This window comes from Colobus angolensis, unplaced genomic scaffold (assembly GCF_000951035.1).
Source record: "Colobus angolensis palliatus isolate OR3802 unplaced genomic scaffold, Cang.pa_1.0 Scaffold1, whole genome shotgun sequence".
Classification (NCBI taxonomy): Eukaryota; Metazoa; Chordata; class Mammalia; order Primates; family Cercopithecidae; genus Colobus; species Colobus angolensis.
The window spans coordinates 2,879,879-2,894,971 of NW_012110918.1; the positions used below are offsets into that span (position 1 = coordinate 2,879,879).

Below are 15,093 nucleotides of genomic sequence, written 5' to 3' on the forward strand. Positions count from 1 at the left end.
AACAAGTTTATTGGAGGATCTGAAGAAATTCCCCAAACCTCCATGATTTAGCAGGAGACAAGATAAGGATAATCACCACAGCACGTGGATCCATTTAGATTATGTAAATTTACTGAGGCTCCAGAAGGTCTTCAGGACTCAGATCTTAATCATTAGAAGTTAGTCAACTTATGGCCAGGCGTAGTGGCTCATGCCTGTAATCCCAGCACTTTGGGAGGCTGAGGCAGGCGGACCACGAGGTCAGGAAATCGAGACCATCCTGGCTAACACGGTGAAACCCCGTCTCTACTAAAAAAAAATACAAGAAATTAGCCTGGCGTGGTGGCAGGTGCCTGTAGTCCCAGCTACTCAGGAGGTCGAGGGAGGAGAACGGTGTGAACCCGGAAGGCGGAACTTGCAGTGAGCAGAGATTGCGCCACTGCACTCCTGCCTGGGGGACAGAGCTAGACTCCGTCTCAAACAAACAAACAAAAAACCACAGAAGTTAATCACTTATGTCTTTAGATGAATGCACACTTACACATAGACACATCTTAGAAGGTATACATAAGCTCTGGAAAACTGTAATTTTGAGTTGGTCTGGCAATATTTTCCAGGCCTTTACCCTGTCCCGGTTACACAAATAAACTCCCTTCTTTCCCAATTCATTTACATCTCGTTACTGGGCCGTGAGAATAAGCAGCCCCACCTGTGGTTTGGTCTGGGCACACAATCGCAGCTCACTGTAGCCTCCACCTCCTGGGTTCAAGTGATTCTGCCACCTTGGCTCGGCCTTTTGTGGAGCCAGGATCACAGGTACATACTATTATGCTAGGCTAATCTGAGCTGCAGCAAATTGTTTTTTCCATCCCAGCCATTTTAAATTTTTTTGTTGAGATGGGGATCTCACTATCTTGGCAAGGCTCGTCTTGAACTCCTGGCCTCAAGGGTTCCTCCTGCTTTGACCTCCCAAAGTGTTGAAATTACAGGTGTGAGCTATCATGCCGAGTCTATTTTTTAAGGTGTATATACTCGGGAAAAAACTTCTCAGAGTAATGTTAGGTTGGACATGAAGATAGAAACAAAATTCCTGCAGGGTGATAATGAATGGTTAAAAAAGATTAAGAAGCAATTCAACAAGCACTTAAGTTTCTACTATGTAACAAATGATGGATTACAAAGATAAACATGGCCCCTAACTTAGTAAAAAGAAATAGCAAGATAATGAAACTTGGGATCTTCAAAGAAATGTCATTCAGTTCTTTCCATATACTAAATCTTAAGCTCCAGGCTATGTGCAGTGGTTCATGCCTGTAATCCCAGCGCTTTGGGAGGCTGAGGTGGGAGGATCCCTTGAGGCCAAGAGTTCGAGACCAGCCTAGGTAATATAGTGAGACGCCCCCCCCCACCCCGTGTCTACACTCGCTCCGTCTCCCAGGCTGGAGTGCAGCAGCACAATCGCGGCTCACTGCAGCCTCAACCTCCCAGGTTCAAGCAATCCTCCTACTTCAGCCTCCCAAGTAGGTGGGATTACAGGTATGAACCACCACACTCAACCTCTACAAAAAATTGTAAAAATTAGCCAGACATGGTGGTACATGCCTGTACTCACAGCTACTGGGGAGGCTGAGCTGTGAGTATTACTTGAGCCCAGTTCAAGGCTGCAGTAAGCACTCCAGCCTGGGTGAGAATGAGACCCTGTCTTAATAAAACAAACAAACAAAAGCCAGGTGTGGTGGCTCACACCTGTAATCCCAGTACTTTGGGAGGTCGAGGTGGGTAGATCACTTGAGGTCAGGAGTTCGACACCAGCCTGACCAACCTGATGAAACCCCATCTCTACTAAAAATACAAGATTAGCTGAGCATGGTGGCTCATGCCTGTAATCCCAGCTACTCGGGAGGCTGAGGCAGGCAAGTCATTTGAACCCGGGAGGTGAAGGTTGCAGTGAGCTGAGATCGTGCTCTTGCACCTCAGCCTGGGCAACAAGAAGGGAACTCTGTCTCAAAAAAAAGGACCAGGTGCGGTGGCTCACGCCTGTAATCCCAGCACTTTGGGAGGCTGAGGCGGGTGGATCACAAGGTCAGGAGATCGAGACCATCCTGGCTAACACATGGTGAAACCCCATCGCTACTAAAAATACAAAAAAATTAGCCCGACACCGGGCGTGGTGTCGGGCGCCTGTGGTCCCAGCTACTCGGGAGGCTGAGACAGGAGAATGGCGGGAACCCGGGAGGCGGAGCTTGCAGTGAGTCGAGATTGCACCACTGCGCTCCAGCCTGGGCGACAGAGCGAGAATCCGTCTCAAAAATAAATAAAATAATAATAAAGCTATAAGTTAGGAAAGTTGTTTAACATCCTCTCAAAAACGCCAAGATGATTTCTCTGCATCACAGAAGGCGTATGGAAGCAGACTTTCAAATCACTAAACTCCAAAACAACTGGCTCTGGACAAGCATCACGCTGTAGCTATACCATCACATGTACCTTTACTGATAGCCGTGTTTTTTTTCCCCTAAAAATCTAAAACACCAACACATTTCAGTTCTTTTCTAGTTTTTACTACCCATGTTGTCAAGAAGAGTGGTTCTCAAAGTGTGGTCCGTGGGCCAGTAGTTCTGGTACTGAGAACGTGTTAGAAATTAAAATTCTTGGGCCCCACTCCATCCCTACTGAGTGAGTGTGAATCTGGGGGTGGAGCCCAGCATGTGTGTAATAAGCCCCACACATATTCTGATGGGCCTTGAGATGAAGAACCACTTGTCAAGTGCCCAATAAAAGCATGGCCTAAGCCACCAACCCCAAATCAGGAGTTTAGGAGGGGCAAAGTCCGTCAGCTGGCTTTTGAAACAAATGTGCAAGGTGTTTTCTCACTGCTTAAAAAACAGGTTCAGATTCATCCAAAGGATTTGAAAACTTAGTCCACACAAAACCTGCACATAGATGTTTACAGTTTTATTTGTAATTGCCAAAATGTAAAAGCAAGGTGTCCCTCAGGAGCTGAATGGATAAACTGTGGTACATCCAGACAATGGAATATTACTCAGCACTAAAAAGAAATAAGCTATCAAGTCATGAAAAGATGTGGAGGAAATGGAAATGCACATTACTAAGTGAAAGAAGCCGATCTAAAAAGGCTACCTACTGTGATTCCAACTATATGATATTCTGGAAAAGGGAAAAACTATGGAGACTGTGAAAAGCCTCACAATTGTCTGGGGTTTTGCTGGGAGGAAGACATGAACTGGCAGAGAATTGTGGGGCGGTGAAGTGTTATGGTGTATAATGGTGGATACATGCCATTATACATTTGTCCAGACTCACAGAATGTACAAGAATGAACCGTAACTACGGACTTTGGGTGATAATGATGTCAATACAGGTTCATTAACTGTAAAAAATGTACCACTCTGGTGGGGGATGTTGATAATTAGGGAGGTGTGAGAGCAAGGAGAAGATGGGAAATTTCTGTACCTTCCACTTAATTTTGCTGTAAACCTAAAATTGCTCTAAAAATATAATAAAGTATATAATAAAGTCTTAAAAGACAAAACAAAAAAGTAGGTTTAGAGACAGATTATTTGGGGTAAAAATGAAAATTATGGTCTTTTGTTTCAGACAATGAGAACTGAAAAGAAGTGATCTTTTAAAGTATGAGTTTATTCTCCAGGTTTTCTTAAATACCCACAAATTAGTGTTTTTATTGCTGCTATATCCAAGAGCTGAAAACAATTTAAAATATGTACTTTTATCACATTTAACATTTACGAGAGATAGAATGGAACTGTTTGAATTTTAAAGATGAGTTTTTCAGATTCGTAACATATGGAAATTGAGGATAATTATAGAAACAGCTATTGAACTCTAAAATAAAAAAATTATATGGAAATAAAAGGTATTTCATTTGAAAAATGGCTCATCACCTCTCCTGCTGGTTAATACACTAATGACAATGAAATGGAATCAAGTATTATCTTCTCCACATTGAAAACAAAGTGCTTCTTTTCCTGATTGCCAGCTTTAGGTCTGAAATGTAAAACAGGATTAACTGAGGTTCCAAACAACTCAAATATTTTACTATTCTACTTTATGCTAATGAATTATTTTGTAATACTAAGAAAATAAATTGGTAAATACCTCATAAATTTGCTGGATTAATGTTTGACAGGAAAAAACAAGAAATGGAAGAACAGCTGATCAAGTTGGGTACAATGTGGTCACTGGGACAGTTACAAATAGCACTAAATCACAATACACAAAGAGCCTAGTGTGTGTTAAAGAAAGACCAGAGGGTTTGGGCGCAGTGGCTTATGCCTGTAATCCCAGCACTTTGGGTGGCCAAAGCGGGTGGATCACCTGAGGTCAGGAGTTTGAGACCAGCCTGGTCAACATGATGAAACCCCGTTTCTACTAAAAACACAAAAATTAGCTACGTGTGGTGGCAGGCGCCTGTAATCCCAGCTATTCAGGAGGTTGAGGTAGGCAAACTGCTTGAATATGGGAGGCAGAGGTTGCAGTGAGCCGAGATCGTGCCACTGCACTCCAGCCTGGGCAACAAGAGTGAAACTCCGTCTCAAAAAGAAAAAAAAAAAAGAGGAGGAACATTTGCAATCTCTATGGCAACGTATTTGGCCAAATAGTCCAGGTTTGACAAGCCCACAGGTAATGAGTCCCTAGAAGGATGAAGTTAATGAAAAGCTAGTTTCAAATTAGCTCCAATTTTATTTTTACAAGTTAACAATACACAATTTTATCTTCTATCCTTTTCATTCAAAGGAAAATTAAAACCATACTCTGTTAGTGTGAACTTCTGTTTCTGAACTTGCCAATTTTTTTTTTTTTTTTTTTTTGAGATGGAGTCTCACTCTGTCACCTAGGCTGGAGTGCAATGGCGTGATCTTAGCTCACCGCAACCTCTGCCTCCTGGGTTCAAGTAATTCTCCCACGTCAGCCTCCCAAGTAGCTGGGACTATAGGTGTGCACCACCACGCCCAGCTAATTTTTGTGTTTTTTTTTAGTAGAGACAGGGTTTTGCCATGTTGGCCAGGCTAGTCTTGAAATCCTGACCTCAGGTGATCCACCCGCCTTGGCCTCCCAAAGTGCTGGGATTACAGGCGCCAACCACTGCGCCTGGCCTTTTTTGGTTAGTTTTTAAAAGACAAGTGATAGCAGATGTTGATGTTATTAACGTGACCAATGCACTGAATTTCCAAAGAATAAAATTAGATTACTTTAGTACTATATGTCCTTATTCCCAATGACTCACAGGATAAATATGACAGATATCCCACAACTGTGTTCAGTCCTGGGATCATAAAAAAGGACAATTGATAATTTTCCATTAAGCGGAAAATTAATTAGGAGAAATGCCATTTCTAGAATGCTGTTTTTCCTTTTCTCTTCATTTGAATTTCTAAAGTAGACCTCACACTTTCTTCATTTAAACATTTTAAATAACCTTCTAACATTGTTTTATTTTTCTATTTTCTCTGAAATAAATCAAATTAAAACTTGCAAAATTCGTTCACACCAATTCATCTCAGATGTTTCTTTGACAGCAAGCTACTTTTAATTCTGTGAAAATACTTCAGTACTACACCACTTACTCTATGAGGGTGGCCTCAAGTCTTTCTTTTTGCCATTTTTTTTAAAGCATAAAAAAATTAGGTTATCCAGTGTTCGTATAATGGAACTAAAAGTTCCTACAGAGATAACGAATTTGGAACAATAATGATGTAATTAGACTTACAAGTATAAAGCTACAAATAAGCCTTATAAAAACAACTTTATGTTAAATTTAAACCCATATAAAGAAAGGGGAGAGGAAGAGCAAAAAAGAAAAAAAAAGTAGTCACTACCCCTATAGAGAGGACTTAACACCCAATAACCTGTGTCAATGATGTCAGTTGATTCTGTTGAGCAACTGATCAAGTCAGAGGATGAGGGCTGAAAGCAATCAAGCTACTGTGACTAGAACCAGCCCCACTCAAAAAAAAAGTCTACAGCTTACCAGACTGTTGCATACACACTCAGTTTAGACTTTCTGCCACAATATCAAAGTACAAATTCTTCACAAATCACAACTCTATCCCAAATGTTCTTGTATGCTCTGTTGCTTTTCTATTCTACTAAATGACTGATAGCTTTACAATGAAATTTATTTTATTTAAAAAACACTTGCCAAATCACTACCCCACAAAATGTTTAGAATCAGAGGTAACTGTAGAAAGGAAATGTGTATATACTGCTTTTATTATTGTAATATGTTTGTTAGTTGAATGAAAACAAACAGTAGCTAAAAAGGTTTCAAATGATAGAAAAACATATCTGGGTAAGTTATGACACAACTTTTTGTGTATTCAGACGACAGAAATGTGTATTTTTGCACCAATTGCAAATGCAAAGTTAACAATGAACTTGGGGAACTGAAAGGTCAAAGGGAGTCTCAAAACATATTCACTATTTTAAAATTTAAGACAAAGAAGCTTAGAAAAAAAACCCCAACATATACACCATTATAACAGTCTCTTTTTTTTAATGACTTCCAATTTTAACTTTTTTCTAAAAGCATTAAGACCCTTATTGTAGATTATGTATCATCTCCTCTTTGGCTATGAGATGTGTAGTTTTGTTAACTAGAGACATTAATGAGTTCAGTTTCTGAGACCAGTCATTTAATAAATTATTTGGATCCTTAGGTCTCTGGAAGTTGATAATTCCTGCTAATCTGTCTACTTTAGCAAAGATGGTCTTGTTAACTACTAGATTTGAGAGAAAGGCTTCGGACTCCTGCAAGAGAGAAAGATGAATTGAATTAAGACAGGATAAATTACAGACAATAAACAAAACTTCAGAAAAGCATTTTCTAAACTCTTCATCCAAGAATATGCAGGGGAATTCATTTTTAAGAGTTAGTAACTGCTCAGCTGGGTGCAGTGGCTCATACCTGTAATCCCAGCACTTTGGGAGGCTGAGGTGGGTGAATCACTTGAGGTCAGGAGTTCAAGACTAGCCTGAGCAACATGGTGAAACCCCATCTCTATTAAAACTACCACAATTAGCTGGGTATGGTGGCATGTGCCTGTAGTCCCAACTACTCGGGAGGCTGAGGCAGAAGAACCGCCTGAACCCTGGAGGTGGAGGTTGTAGTGAGTTGAGATCGCAAAAAATGTACTCCTGCCTAGGCGACAAGGCGAGACTCTGCCTCAAAAAAAAAAAAAAAGGGTTAGCAACTGCTGACTTCCTGTAATAAGTACTTATTTTACTGATAGTCTAGGGAATGAATAGAATCTGAGTAGACTCAGTCAGGGGTGAGTTTGAATCTGCCTCCTTGCAAGCTCAATGCTGCTGGTATCCATGCCAACAGCAAGTTGGTCTATTCCTTTTTCTACAAAGTTTCCCCTCAAAGGCAGTATGGTACAGTGAACGTTTCCAGAAATGCTGGGTTAGAATATGCGCTCTGCTACTTGGCAACTACATACCACGGACAAGACACTTGACTTCTAAGGACTCTGGTACTCTCATTCATAAGTGACAAGAGCTCCCTGACAAGCTGATCAAGGAGCAAACCTTCCAACTCTAATGTTCCATGAGTCTTATTACCTAAATTGTCACAACTCCTTCTGGTGACAGAAATGGCTTCTCAGGCCATTACTACACACTTGGGTTAACTCCTCTTTATGTGCTATGCATTCTGTCAACATGAAACACAGACCTGAAGACAACATTGCTCCAACAAAACCTGGAATCACTTGATACTTAGGTTAGTTTTTGGTACTCAAGATCGCTTGGGAAACTATCTATTACTCTATTACCTGAACATAAAATTAAATCATAAAACTGATTCTCTTTTTTTTTTGAGACATAATCTTGCTCTGTTGCCCAGGCTGGAGTGCAGTGGCGCAATCTTGGCTCATTGCAAGCTCCGCCTCCCAGGTTCATGTCATTCTCCTGCCTCAGCCTCCTGAGTAGCTGGGACTACTGGTGCCTGCCACCACGCCCGGCTAATGTTTTTGTATTTTTAGTAGAGACGGGGTTTCACTGTGTTAGCCAGCATGGTCTCGAGCTCCTGACCTTGTGATCCGCCTGCCTCGGCCTCTCAAAGTGCTGGGATTACAGGCATGAGCCACCGTGCCCGGCCATAAAATTTGATTCTATTACTCAATTTTTACAAGTCAATATGCAAAAAGAGTGCCTACAAATAACTCAAAGTTGATCACTACTTACATCAACAGATAGATCCAGAAGCTGTGCCATCCTTTTCATTGTTATCCGAGTATAATACTTGGCCATTATTCTAATATTCTGGGGAGAGGATAGAGAGCAGGGAGAATACATAACATCTGTCAGCAAGTTTCAAAGTCCATTTATTTTCATATCCAAGGTAAGTTTACTTAAAATGTTAGACTCGGAGCTTTTATTTTTCTGTAGTCCATAACTGGAGCAAAGCTAGTTCTAACCTTCAGTAACAAAACTAAATATTTATTTTGGTTCCTGTAGTTATTTGTGAATTACTATGAATATTCTACACAGCTCTTTAAATATATAGTCAAAATATATGCCTGTCTTAACTAGTGGTTAAAAATTATAATTGTACTGAAATATTTTTGCTGAGTGCAAGAATCTAAAGTTAAGCTTTCTAATTATAACACAAATGTTTTAAAGGCTAAAATATAAAAAATGATTGGAGATCGATTGGGTGCAGGGACTCACACCTGTAATCCCAGCACTTTGGGAGTCTGAGGCAGGAGGACTGCTTGAGGCCAGGAGACCAACACCAGCCTGGGAACAGAGCAAGACCCCATTCCCACAAAAAATTTAAAAATTAGCTGAATATGGTGGTGCATGCCTATAGTCCTAGCTATCTAGGAAGCTCAGGTGGGAGGATCCTTTGAACACAAGAGTTCAAAGTTACAGCGAGCTATGACTGTGCCACTGCACTCCAGTCTGGATGACAGAGATAGACTGACTCTTTTTTTTTTGAGACAGAGTCTTACTCTGTCGCCCAGGCTGGAATGCAGTGGCACAATCTCGGCTCACTGCAAGCTCCACCACCTGGGTTCATGCCATTCTCCTGCTTCAGCTTCCCGAGTAGCTGGGATTACAAGCGCTCGCCACAACCCCTGGCTAATTTTTTGTATTTTTAGTAGAGATGGGGTTTCACCAAGTTAGTCAGGATGGTCTCGATCTCCTCAACTTGTGATCCGCCCACCTCGGCCTCCCAAGGTGTTGGGATTACAGGCGTGAGCCACCGCGCCCGGCCTGACTCTCCCTCTTTCAAAAAAATAAGATTGGACATTATTTCAAATACTCATCACTTTACCCTTATTCCAATGACTTACAAGTAGCTTCAAATTAAATTTCCTAATTTTCACTGGTGATGGTGCTGAAGTTAAGACACAGAGACTCCCCTTTACTATTCTTATTGGCAGTATTATTAACAATAGCACTCAAAAAAACGTGGGGGAACAGTGGGGAGAAAAATGAACTCAATCTTTGAAGAAGCTACATCGTCTCCTATCTCTATCAGGGCTGATGGCAACACGAACACATCAGAAAGCATGAGAAGCATTCTTCTCCTCGCTTTTCTTTTATCCTTCAAATCTAACCTTTTCCTTCATGCTTTAAATCTAATCAATGGCTGCATTCTATTGATTTCCTTCCTTAAAACAATCACATTCCATGCACTCTTTAATCCCTTGGCTACTGCCTTATTTAAAGTCCATATATCTCTCATGTTAGTAGTCTTCTCTAGTCTCCTCCCTCTCCAAATGCATCCTCCAAACTCACTCTCAGAGGGACCTGGTGCGCAGGCTGCCTCCCCTGTTCCTGCCTGCCCGATAACCTCACACTCCTCTTACAAACCTCACCTCAATCATCAATTCATCCAACCTGATCATTCCTCCATGTAGAAAAGTTTCCCATAAGCCTCACTCTGCTCTCTAGATACTTGTACTACAATATCTCTGACACTTTTTATTTCTTTTTTTTTTTGTTGAGACGGAGTCTCGCTCTGTCGCCCAGGCTGGAGTGCAGTGGCCGGATCTCAGCTCACTGCAAGCTCCGCCTCCCGGGTTTACGCCATTCTCCTGCCTCAGCCTCCCAAGTAGCTGGGACTACAGGCGCCCGCCACCTCGCCCGGCTAGTTTTTTGCCTTTTTTTTTTTTTTAGTAGAGACGGGGTTTCACTGTGTTAGCCAGGATGGTCTTGATCTCCTGACCTCGTGATCCGCCCGTCTCGGCCTCCCAAAGTGCTGGGATTACAGGCTTCAGCCACTGCGCCCAGCCGACACTTTTTATTTCTAAGTACATCTTTCCCTATAATTCTTAATGTTCTTATTCAAGGTTTTTTTTTGAGATGGAGTCTTGCTCTGTCGCCTAGGCTGGAGTGCACTGGTGTGATCTCCACTCACCGACACCTCTGCCTCCTGAGTTCAAGCAATTCTCCTGCCTCAGCCTCCTGAGTTGCTGGCATCACAGATGTGCGCAACCACGTCCAGCCATTTTTTGTATTTTTAGTAGAGATGGGGTTTCCCTATGTTGGCCAGGCTTGTCTTGAACACCTGACCTCAGGTGATTCGCCCATCTCAGCCTCCCAAAGTGCTGGGATTACAGGCATAAGCCACCACGCCCGGCCTAGGTAGGGTAATGTCTTATTCTCCCGTGTGCCCTGGTACTTTATGTACAGTGTCTGGCACATAGAAAGCTCACAATAAATGTTTGTTATGTGAAGGAGTGAATGGTAACATAATACAACATGACAACAGTGATACTAAGAAGATCAAAGTTCAGGTTTAAGACATGTTACCTGTTTCCAAGACTAGTAAGTGAACATTAGAGAGAAACACCCTCCTGCCCCAATTCTTAGGAAATTCTGTCTGGTTTATACGCTATAAATTTTGGATTCCTGAGAGGTTCTCTCAAAATGAAGCAAGCTAAAATACAGCTATCTTTTCTGAAAAGCCAAAAACAGGGAAAAAACCCAAGATGAGTGAGATACATTCCAATATGCTTTGGGAAATGCAGAGTAAACATCTGAACACCAAATTTGTGTCACTACTACAGTAGGCATACAAAAAAACATCCTAAGTGAAGAATTAAAGACATAACATCCTAAATGAACATTTGATTATCAAATGTGAAAAATAAAATAGTTTATGCTCAAATTTGCCAAAATTTAATTCTAAAAAATAAATTCACTAAAGGTTAAAATAAAACTTGTCATTTCCATGACAGATTCTTACATGTTCAACAACTCTGTTCTTCAAGTCTTTCCACCTTTTTTCGCCTTCCTCCGTGGAACCAAAAACATCCGTTGCAGGACTCTCAAGGGAACCTTTTCTTAATTCCATTCCATAGTCCTCAACAAGTGTGGACCAACGCATCAACTCCATTGTGGTAAAAAGCTTTAAAAGATCCCTGTAAATTGTATACATCTTAATATTCCAAATCTGTAAAAATTAAGTATTAACTAATATAATAGCAAAGTTCAAAAAAAATCAACAAAAACTGTTTTCATTAAATTTTATTTAGTAGAATGAGCTACTGTTTGGTTGTGTATTTTACCAACTTTATTACCATTTTTCCCACAGTAGTTCAGAATACAGCATTCTCCCACTTAACACTCTGTTCTTTTCTGCACTGTCAATTTCTGAAATAACTGTAAACGCACTCATGAAACAAACAGAAATAAGAATCTGTTGTGCTTATGATGAAGGAAGTCTATTTTATATAATAGATTTTCAGAAGTATGCATTTCTGAAAATCACAAAGCTCTAAACTACTAATGATGAAACTCTGTCAAATAATTAATCAAAAGCTGCCAGTGTAGACCTGATATGAAACTTCCACTTGATAAGCAATTTAGAATAAAGTATGTTATAATCTCATTTATTGTTAATGCAATGCTAAAAAAAAATTCCACCACTTTATCATCTCTAGTTTTATCCTCTAGTATAATCTATCAGTAACCAATTAAGAAGTACACACTTAGGCCAGTCACGGTGGCTCAAACCTGTAATCCTAGCAGCACTTTGGGTGGCCGAGGTGGGCGGATCACCTGAGGTCAGGAATTCAAGACCAGCCTGGCCAACATGGCGAAATCCCGTCTGTACTAAAAATACAAAAATTAGCTGGGCATGGTAGCGGGTGCCTGTAATCCCAGCTACTCGGGAGGTTGAGGCAGGAGAATCGCTTGAACCTAGGAGGCAGAAGTTGCAATGAGCTGCGATTGTGCCATTACACTCCAGCATGGGCAACAAGAGTAAAACTCTGTCTCAAAAAAGAAGTATACACAGAAGTATACACTTAGGTTAGAAAATTTTCTTTCAAAATGGTGTTTCTACTGAGATATATCATGATAATTTCAAAAGTACTTACTTGTATTTGGGAATTTCTTCTAACTTCTTGTCACCACTTATTCGGTGAACCAAATCTGACTGTTCGTTGTCAAAAGGAGCCAGGATAACATAGAGTACAACACTCTTCAGAGCCTAAAAGAGTTGTACAACGAAAGTTATACGCAAGACTAGACATAACGGTAATTTTGACAAAAACTGAACAATCATATCCATTTTAAATTTTAAAGTCATAGCTGGGTGCAGTGGCTCACGTCTGTAATCCTAGCACTTTGGGAGGCCAAGGTGGGCGGATCACCTGAGGTCAGGAGATCGAGACGATCCTGGCTAACACAGTGAAACCCCATCTCTACTAAAAATACAAAAATAAAAAAAATTAGCCGGGCGTGGTGGCACGTGCCTGTAGTCCCAGCTACTCAGGAGACTGAGGCAGGAGAGTCACTTGAATCCATGAGGCAGAGGGGTTGCAGTGAGCCGACACTGCGCCACTGCACTCCAGCCTGGGAAACAGCGAGACTCTGTTTCAAAAACAAACAAAAGACAAACGAACAAAAAAGAGTCTTAAGGGGAAAAATATTTCCAGGCTGCCTTTTCATACTGTCTTTCCATAGCATTTAGTTTTCACAAACTATTATAATAAATCATTGCTAATCTGACTTACTACCTCAGCTGACATTTTTCTTGACATTCATTTTTGACAAATGTATAAAGAAAAAGTTCTTGTAACAAGTTAGCAGTATAAATGTGGAATATATATATAAGCCCTTTAAAATAGTTTTGTAAAATAATTTTCCAAAGTAATGGGTCTTTATCTGCAACCTCTATTAGGATATGACCCACTGTACATATTTTAAACAGGAAGCCTATATTTCTCCAAAAGTGAGACATAAACTATGGCCACAATTAGACTGAATCAGTAATATACTGAACAACACTGAATAGAAAGCAACACCATACAATTGCATGTAATGATTGCAGTTAAAAAAATTTGAAAATAAAAAAATGCAAATTACTCTTCTGAATAAGCCATGTCAATTACACGAATAAACTCTTACCTGCTGCCATTTTTCACTTTCTGCCTGTATACAGGGAGTATCATATATTGCTCTGTAGTGCTTACAAATAGACAAATAGGATCCCTCATGTTGATCCAGCTGAATCATTAAATTATAGTACTTCAACTTTAATTTCTGCAAAAAAGTTGGCAAAACAAATTGGGATTTATGGGTTTTATTTATACCTTTAAGCATGTGGTCAGAGATATGCTCACCTCGGTATTTTCTTCCTGGAAAAATTTGGTGTTAATTTTCTTGCTGATGATTTGTGTTCGAATGTAATCCTTCACAGCTAGGCAGAGCCTCATTTGCTCCAAAATAAATTCCACTCTCTCTTTCTTTTCCATTGACCCGTAGGTTTCCACCTAGCACAGTAATTCCCGAAATAAGTTTATAATACTTTGCAATTTTGTGAACTGCAACAAAATTAAAGATACTAAAATATTCATCCTTGTTAAATAATAAGAACCTTCATGTATACAGGCAGAGTGTGTTGACAATTATATTAAAAGCTACCTACCTCTAGAAAATTATAATTTATAATGGACTTTCCCCCTTTTGGTATAAAATTCTATGAATTTCAACACATGTAGTCATTTGCGCAACCACCATCACAATGAAGATACAGAACCCAAAAAACCTTCCTCATATTGCCCCTTTATAATCACACACTTCCCCCACTCATAAGCCCTCCCAAGACATCCAATGATCTGTACTTCATCACTACAAATCTGTCTTTTCAAGAACGTCAAATATAATATGTAATGCTTTGAGGCTGTCTTTATTCACTCTATATAATGGCCTAAATTGTAAGATTCATTCAAGTTATACATCAATAGTTCATTTCTTTTTATTGCTTAGTAGTATTCCATTGTATGGACATACCACAGTTTATTTATTCACCTGTTGAAGGATATCTGGGCTGATTTTATCTTTTTATTATCACAAATAAAGCTATTCTGAACAGGTTGTGTGGACTGGTTTTATGTAAACATAAGTTTTCATTTCCCATGGGTAAATACTCAAGAGTGGGATTGCTGGGTCATATGGTAAGCATATGTGTAACTTTATAAGAAACTGCCAAACTGTTTTCCAGAGTGGCTGCACCACCTTGCATTCTCACCAGTAAGGTACAGGAGCTCCAGCTGCTTTGCATCCCCACTAGCACTGAGGATTTTATTGTTTAAATTGTAGGCATTTTAATAGGTATGTAGTGGTACCTCATTGTGGTTTTCTTAATGGCTAATGAGGAAACGACAATTTTAAATATGAAAAAAGATGCCATTCACAGGCTTTCCATCAAAATTCAAAACAATTATTGGTCCCAAACATTTTGGATAAGGGATACTCAACTTATATTTCCATTAGAAAATACTGCTGACTAAACAAAGTTTTACCAACTCTAAAATGCAGGACCTTACCTGTAACTCCTGCAGAATGGAGGCTGCCTCTTTCACATCACCATTTTGCTCTTTTATAGTTGCTAATGTTTTAGTCAGTCGAGCACGCTCAATTTCAACATAAATCTACAAATGAGAAACTTACACAATCAAAATTCCGTGGAAACGTGTTAAAATTGAAAAAGTAGGCTGGGTATGGTGGTTCACATCTGCAATCCCAACATTTTGGAAGGCTGAGGCAGGAGGATCACTTTAGGCCAGGAGTCTGAGACCAGCCTGGGAAACATGTTGAGCCTGTCTCTAC

At 40.2% G+C, this 15,093-nt stretch overlaps 1 protein-coding gene across 3 annotated transcripts in view; it reads right to left on the reverse strand.

Annotated features, from left to right (window-relative positions):
• Window positions 1-3,618: 3,618 nt before the first annotated feature.
• PSMD12 (proteasome (prosome, macropain) 26S subunit, non-ATPase, 12) overlaps window positions 3,619-15,093 on the reverse strand; it is a 26,763-nt gene continuing 15,288 nt past the window's right edge. For 2 of the 3 annotated variants that reach the window (XM_011950862.1, XM_011952256.1), the window contains 7 exons: window positions 14,811-14,915; window positions 13,605-13,754; window positions 13,390-13,524; window positions 12,357-12,469; window positions 11,222-11,396; window positions 8,206-8,283; window positions 6,216-6,768 (listed from right to left, as the gene is read on the reverse strand). In XM_011950862.1, the coding sequence (XP_011806252.1) occupies window positions 6,559-6,768; window positions 8,206-8,283; window positions 11,222-11,396; window positions 12,357-12,469; window positions 13,390-13,524; window positions 13,605-13,754; window positions 14,811-14,915 (966 nt within the window). In that variant the 3' untranslated portion in view covers window positions 6,216-6,558. Of the gene's footprint in view, window positions 6,769-8,205; window positions 8,284-11,221; window positions 11,397-12,356; window positions 12,470-13,389; window positions 13,525-13,604; window positions 13,755-14,810; window positions 14,916-15,093 lie in introns of all 3 variants that reach the window. The other variant, XM_011951573.1, reaches the window with a different exon arrangement.